The sequence below is a fragment of the Empidonax traillii genome, unplaced genomic scaffold, assembly GCF_003031625.1.
Source record: "Empidonax traillii isolate 1590-97213 ecotype Southwest subspecies unplaced genomic scaffold, ASM303162v1 scaffold34:size3740991, whole genome shotgun sequence".
Lineage (NCBI taxonomy): Eukaryota > Metazoa > Chordata > Aves > Passeriformes > Tyrannidae > Empidonax > Empidonax traillii.
Genome location: NW_020955227.1, coordinates 1,452,539 through 1,459,558, shown reverse-complemented (window position 1 = coordinate 1,459,558; position 7,020 = coordinate 1,452,539). Strand labels below are relative to the sequence as shown.

Here is a 7,020-nt window from a genome sequence, read left to right as displayed (position 1 = left end):
GATAAAGAAACGCACAAAAGCGAAGGGGCAGCGGCTGCTTTCCTCTGCCCGCACCCCGAAACCCGCCGGGCCGGGGGCTGCAGGACCCGCGGGGCGGCCCGGGGCGGGGAGCGGGGCCGGGGGCGCTCCCGCCGCGGGGTCCCGGGGCCGGTACCGGCTCTCACGTGGCTCTACCGGCCGCCAGCACCGGCCCCGGGAAACCCGCCGCGAAGAGAACCCGAGCGGACACAAAGAGGATTATTTAAATAGGTGCTTCGTTGTTGTTTTTTGTTTTGTTTTCGTTTGTTTGCTTGGCTTTTTTTGTTGTTGTTGTTGTTTGTTTTTTTCTCTCATCTCTGCAAAAATAAAGTCCCAAGATCTTAGCTTTTTTTTTCTTTATTGTACAATTTATAAAACACTAGCGTGGCTCTGCCCTCCCGCCTCCCCTGCGCACCCCTCGACACCCCCCACCCCCCCTCCCCTCGCCCCAACCCCCCTCCCCTCCTTTGTTTCAGGGTCCCCCCTCCGGAGCCGCCGTTCCTCGGATCGCACCCCCGTTTTGCCAACACCCCCCCCGCCCCCTCTGCTCCCCCGCTCCTCTCTAAAACGCTACGATGGCCCGAGTCCAGGCTCCCAGGCTCGCCAGCGCCTGCTTGCTGCACAGCTGCCCGTTGAGGGGCTGCTCCGAGTCCGCCTGCTGCCGGCTCACTAGCCCCGTGAAACCGGAGCCGAAGATGGAGATCAAGTTGGAGATGTTGGAAGAGTCCTGGGGGTGCTCGGCGCTGTACTCCTCGAAGCGGGCGCGTTTGGTGCACGGGGCGAAGGGGGGGCCGCCCGCCACCCCGCCTCCCCCCGGCTCCCCTTCCTCCACCCCCTCCTCTTCCTCCTCCTGCCCCGGGTAATACTTGCGCTTGGTGCCGGGCGCGGGCGGCGGGGAGGCGAGCCCCGGTGCCGGTTGGCAGCAGCAGGGGCACTGCGAGCAGCAGTCCTGGTGCAAGTACCCGTTCTCCACCGTGGTCACGACGTGAGTGTCCAAATCCAGCACCGTGGTGCGGCTGCTACAGTGCGGGGCCCCGCCGCTCCCGAAGTCACAGCCGGCGGCGTAGAGCAGCCCCGGGGCCGCGCCTCCGCCACCGGGACCGGCGCTGCCGGGGGCCCGGTAGAAGCCGGGGGACGAGTCTCTGCAGGGCGCTCGCTGCAGCTCCGGGGGCGCCGCGCACACCGGCACCTCCAGCAGCTCCCCGCCGCCCCGTGTAGCCCCGCAGCTCCGTGCCTCGCGGTCCTGCGTGTCGGCGGGCAGCGGGAGCGCCGCCAGCTCCGGCGGGGCGGCGGCGGCGGGCGGCGGGCAGGCGGGCATGGCGAGGAGCGGGGCGCCGTCGGGGTAGTGCTGCTGCTGGCGGCGGTAGAGCTCGGCGTAGCGCTCGCTCAGGTAGAGCTGCCGGGCGTTGCGGAGCACATAGGAGACGAGCAGGTTCTTGTGGAGCTTGATGCCGCCTCGCTGCGTGCGGGAGCTGTGGATCTTCCGCAGGGAAATACTGATCAAACTCTGCGCATCGAGGGTGCACTCCATCCTCCTCCGGCCCCTCAGCATCGGCTCTCGCCGCCCGCGCAGCCAGGCACCCCGGCCCGCATCCACACGGCAGCCGGGCGGGTGGGGAGGGTCGCAAGGAAAGGAGGATAAAGAGGCTGGGAAGGGAGGGGGGGGGGGGGGAATAAAGGGAGGGGGAAAAGGAAGGAAGGGGGAAAAAGGGGGCGCAGAGCCTGAGGTCGCTGGAGAAGGGAGGCAACAGAGAGGGGTGTCTTCAGGGGGCGGCCAGCGGCGGGCGCAGCGCGGGCATCGCCGGGGGCTCCCGCTGCTGCCGCCGCCGCCGCCGCGCTCCGAGCACGGACGGCGCGGGCGGGCAGCGCCACCAGCGCCGCGCGCGCCCCCGCCCCGCCCCTCCCCGCGCGGCACCGCCCCCCGCCCGCCCTGCCCCGCCCTCCCCGCGCGCTCCCGCCCGCCCCGCCCACCCGCGCGCGCCGGCCCCGCCCCCGCCGCTCCCCCCGCGAGCCCGCCCGTACCTGTCTCGCACGGGGCACTGAGCGCCCGCCCGCGCGGGCCCCGCCTTTTATACCGCCGAGCCGGGCCCCGCGCTCCGCCCCCCGCGCCGGGCGCGCCCAATGGGCGGGCGGGGAGCGGCTTGACGGGCGGGCGGCGCGGCCAATGGGGGCGAGGCGGGCGCCTGGCGCTGTTCAAACGGTGGCGGGCGCGGCGCGGAGCGGGAGGGCGGGGGGGGGTCGGGCTGAGGGTCCCGGCAGGTCCCGGGAGCGCCGGGGGTCCCGCCGGAGCGGCAGTGGGGCCGCGGCGCTGCCTCCTCGCTCCGCTCCCCTCGCACAGGTGAGCGGGGGGGCGGTGCCCGCCCCGGTGGGCGGCCCCCGAGCGGCCATGGGGGCGGGGGCGCGGCACGGTCCGCCCCGCCCCGCCCTTCGGGTACCCCCCGCCCCGCTCTGTGACACCCCTGTCCGCAGCGGGACCCCCGGTGGTACCCTCTGTGAATGCCCAGCACCCTCTGTGAATGCCCAGCACCCTCTGTGAATGCCCTCCCCGAGGTGCTGGAGGCTGCCCCGCTCCGCTTTGGGCTGTTCCAGCTCTGGCCGTTCCAGGTTCAGGTGCTGGGGGGACACCCTAGCCCCGCCGGGTCCCCCTCGGGGGACACCCCCTTCTTCTGCTTGGAGAGCTCCCACCGTGACTCTCTCCGGGAGTCAGGGCTTTCCCCCGACGTGGGGGCAGGACCGTGCATCAGTCGCTGATCACAAAGTGCCCCAATCACACCTGATTTCCCCCCAAAGCGGGAGCTGGACTTTTCACAGGTTGTTGCTAATTAAGGGCTCACCTGAATTCATTAAGAGCCCACTTTGGCACCTCCCATCCCACACAGCTGTGTTGGCTCTGCAGAGCAGCGCTGCCCCTGTTCCCCCTCACAAGGGGATGTGGTGGGAGTGGGCTAGGCTGGCTCCTGTGGAGCTCAGGGATGAGTTTAGGGGGTGCAAGTGCTCAGGGCTGTCCCCACCTTTGTTGCTGGAAAGACCTTGTCACCGAGACACCCACCTACCTGCCCAGGGAGCAGTGGCACTCAGGGAAGCTCGTGTCACCACATAGCAGAAGCCCTTGGCCAGCAGGTAAGAGCTGGGGGTTCTGGGGGCAGGGACCTGCAGTGTTTGGGTGGGAGAAGGGACCATGAGCTAGGGAGCCAGGAAGGGACTGCAGTGCTGGGATAATGGCAGCTACTTATGAAGCAGCATCTTCTCTAGAAAGCAGAAGTCAGAGGACAGAGGAGGGGGCTTCCCCCTGACTGCAGAGGTCCCCCAGCCTGGGTGCCTGCCTTGGGGGTGGCTGCAGGCAGCCTCATGTTTGCAGGTTGTGAAGAACCCAGTGGAAAGAAAACCTCTGCAGAGCCAGAGCCTTTCTCCTGCTGGTGCAGCTCCAACCTCCAAACCGCAGGGGCAGGGATACAAGGGGGTCACTTGGATCATCAGCAGTGGGTGAGGGCACCGTGCCAAACCTGTGCTGTGGGTGGATGCTCAGAGGGCTTTTCTTGCCTCCTGGCTTGGCTGGACTCTGCTGCCTTACCTTGACTATGTCCTCCACCCAAGGGAATGGGAGCAGACCCAGCACCAGGGGGGATTTTGTCCCTGTGGAAGGGCAGTTGGGGCAGCTTGTTGCCCCCTGAGCAGCAGCTGGCTAAGTCCTTCTTGCTCGTGGAGGAGCCTTCTCCACAGTCTGCCTTCAGTCACGCAAACGGGGTGAATGACACTCTGTGCATTCCCAAGCTCTTATAGGATGCTCTTGACCTGCTTTCCTTGCTCATACTGGGGGAAGTGATCACAACTCTGTCCAGAAGGGTGGCTGTAGCTCAAGGCAGTGGGTACAGGCAGTGTTAGAGGTGGGGGATTGTGCTGTGTCCTTCTTCTCTCCTCCACTAGCCTCTCTCCCTTGCAGTTCTTCTTGGCTGTAGGTTGGTTTTTCCAAGGCTGTGGCTGCACAGCAGTTGGAGGTCCAGGAGGTGACAACTGGAGCTGGTCTGTGCAGATACTGTGGGGTGCAGCAGGACTGGGGTTGGCCACGCCACACAGACCAGTGCTGAGCTTTGGGTGCTTTGGTAGCTGGAGCCAGGCCTTGCTCCTGCCCAGCAACATCCAAGGCTCTGCCATCATGGAGTGTTGGGGTTGGTGCTTGTGGACTGAGCCCCAACTGCAGCTCTGCAGCATTTTCTGTGGCCTCATGGACACTGGGGAACCAGGGCAGTGAGTGCTGCTGTTGCTGCCAGTCTGTGCCACATCCTCCACCCAGCCAGCACAGGCAGCGATTGCCTCTCTTGCTCAGCTGGTGTTTGCTGCTCTCTGGCCCATCTCCAGCTGTAAAACTCCAGCCTAGGTGGTCCAGGCTAAGAGCCTGAATTGCCTGTTGGCCAGCTGAGGTGTGGTGGCTTGGGCAGGGCAGATAGTGCCAGCCACAAAGACACCCTCTGCGCCCAGCTCCTGCTCACCATCCCGCCTCTGACTCGCAGCGTGGCCTCGGGACACTGCCCAGTACCATCCCTCTGCTCTTTAATCGTCGTCTGGCCCCACTGGCCTCTGGTCACGGCTTTCAGTGAAGGGTCAGGTGGACTTTGCAGGGCCCTGCTTGCAGCAGTGCCGGGTTTAGGGATGTGCAGAGGGTGGTGCATCCTCGGGGCCGGCCGGGCATCGCAGGGCAGCTCTGACGTGGGAGCTGCTGCTGTCTCCGGCTGTCAGAGAAGTGCCCTCTGCTGTAACTGCCTGAGAAGCTTCGTGGCACCAGGAAAAACCCGAGAGCACAGCAGGAGCCTCTAGGAGATGAAGACGGAATTAAAACTTTAATCTTATTTAGACTCTGGGTAATTAATATAAAGGCTATAAAACGCGGGCCTGATCCTCGCGCTGACTTCCGGGCACGGTGCTCTGGATGGCGAGGCTGTGGCAGCTGCAGGCTGGCTCTCCTCCCCGGCTGCCTCTCCTGGCAGGTGCCAGGGTTTTGTTTGCAGACACGGTGGCTTTAATCCCGGAGTCGGGACGGGCTGCGCGCTGTGAGAGCTGCGCTGCTTCAGTTTGGCCCGTGGACTCTGAAATCTCCCCGAGACAGGAATCTGGCTGATACCTGTCTTGGCACATGGCTGCAAGCTCTGCTTTTCTAAAGAGGATAACGAGTCCTGTCCATTTTCTGGCTCTGCAGCAGCAAGCTGGGGCAGGATGGGTTTGGTGCCTTGTCTTTCACAGGAAAACTGCTGTGTTCTGTCCAGCATCCCTGGTCTCCCCTGGGGTTTGTGTGCCCTTCCCATGGAAAGGGCCCTAAGGACCCTATTGCTGTAGTGGATGGTTCATGTAAAACCATCTCAGTTAAATGTAATTGTAGCTTTTAACTGGCCTTTAAATGGCGAGAACCATTACTTCCCCAAAGGAGAAGAGGGTGGGCCCAGGATTTGCTCTCTGGAGGGCTGTAGCTGCACGTTTTCTGGTGTAGATGATGCTGTTCCCGTGATGTGGGTGCTGTGGGGCTGGCCCTGGGCTGGGCATGGTGCAGCTGTACCACAGCTGGTCCAGCCCTGCTGATGTCCCGGTGCCAGGGCCGGTTTCGCAGCCGTCGATCCTGCAGTGGCTCCAGCAGCAAGACCTGGCGGTCCCCTGCTCTCAGCTGCAGAGTAAACAAGCTGGCAAGAGAAACCATTTTGCTTCAGCTAGTAGGAGAAACCCTTTTTAGGTAGCACTTCCAACTGGCAATGCTCTCCTTCATTAACCCCCTCCTTCCCTTTCCAATGAAACGTGAATTTGCAGCGATTGGAGATCAGGCACTTGCCAGTGCAGCTTTGCCACCCAGAGCAACGAACACAGACGTGAATTTACTGCTTGATCTCATAATTTCAGTGCAATTAGACTGGCTGCTATAAAGCAATTTCCCCTTGAGCCTCGGAGTCCTGGGCCTGGGCACTGCCCAGCTTTTCTCAGATGAGGAAGCAGGGGCCTTTGGGTACTGGCTGAAACACGGGTTTTTTTTGGGTGCACCTGGAACTTGACTCCCTGGAGATGAGTCTATAAGCTGGAGCTGCGGGTGCCTGGCATGTCTGAAAAGGAGCCTGCTTTTCAGGCTTACTTATTACAAGTCAGGCACCCAAAGCTAGTGGGAAAACAAGCCAGAACAAGGTTTTCAGGCTGAGCTCTGGGAGCAGGGCTGGCCTCTGCCACCTCCTCCTATGTTGCCTGGCCCCCTAAGCTGCTCCCCATCTTGGGGGGAGCTCTAGGGCAGACCCTCAGGTTCTGCTGCAGCACATGGAGAAGGGGGCATGTTGGCTCCAGGAGCCAGCAGCCCTCAGAGCAGCAGATCCATCTGTATTGATCGAGTGGGCTGTGGGTAAGGCTGTCACCCCGCTGTCGTAGCTGTTAGCTCTTTCTCACAGCTCTGGTATCACAGTCAAATACTTTGTATAAAGTCCTGGAGAAAATAGGGATGTAACCATACTGGAAAATCACCCATTTAATTATTTTCTTCTCCGTGCTTTTAGCTGGGGAGCTGTGTAATGCCCCCCAAGCATCACTGTGGCACTGGGCATGGGTGAAACGCTCAGTACTTTGATCTGGTCTGCTCCTACCTAAACTCACTGACTCATTTCCTACATTTCTTGTACCCTGGGCACTGCTGTGCAGGGTATGGGTGCTTCCATGAACATCTCCCACTTCTGCCTGGCCAAGAACTTGTGCCCAAGGTGGTGCTTACAAACCCTCGCAGTGCCTTCTGTGCTCCTCCCTAAAGTGCTGAGAGGTCCCCTTGGGTGGGAATTGCATGATTCTTGTTTTGGCTAATGCCAGGAGGGTGGAATCGAGGAGGTGATTGCCACCAGGATCTTACTGCTGATTCTCTCTTCAGTGGGCTCTACTCATCCTGCCATGAGCAGGCAAATGCTGGTGATGTCACCCAAAGGAGAAGGGGTCTCTGCCTGTGCCAGCGTATTTCAGCCCATTGCTGGTTTGCTGTGCCCACAGATCGATCTG

General features: G+C 62.4%; 1 protein-coding gene across 1 annotated transcript; it reads right to left on the bottom strand.

Moving 5' to 3' along the window:
- Nucleotides 1–256: 256 nt before the first annotated feature.
- IER5L (immediate early response 5 like) lies at nt 257–1,863 on the bottom strand. Its single transcript, XM_027877727.1, has one exon. The coding sequence runs from the start codon at nt 1,568–1,570 to the stop codon at nt 581–583; it is 990 nt and encodes a 329-aa protein (XP_027733528.1). The 5' UTR covers nt 1,571–1,863; the 3' UTR covers nt 257–580.
- Nucleotides 1,864–7,020: the final 5,157 nt, after the last annotated feature.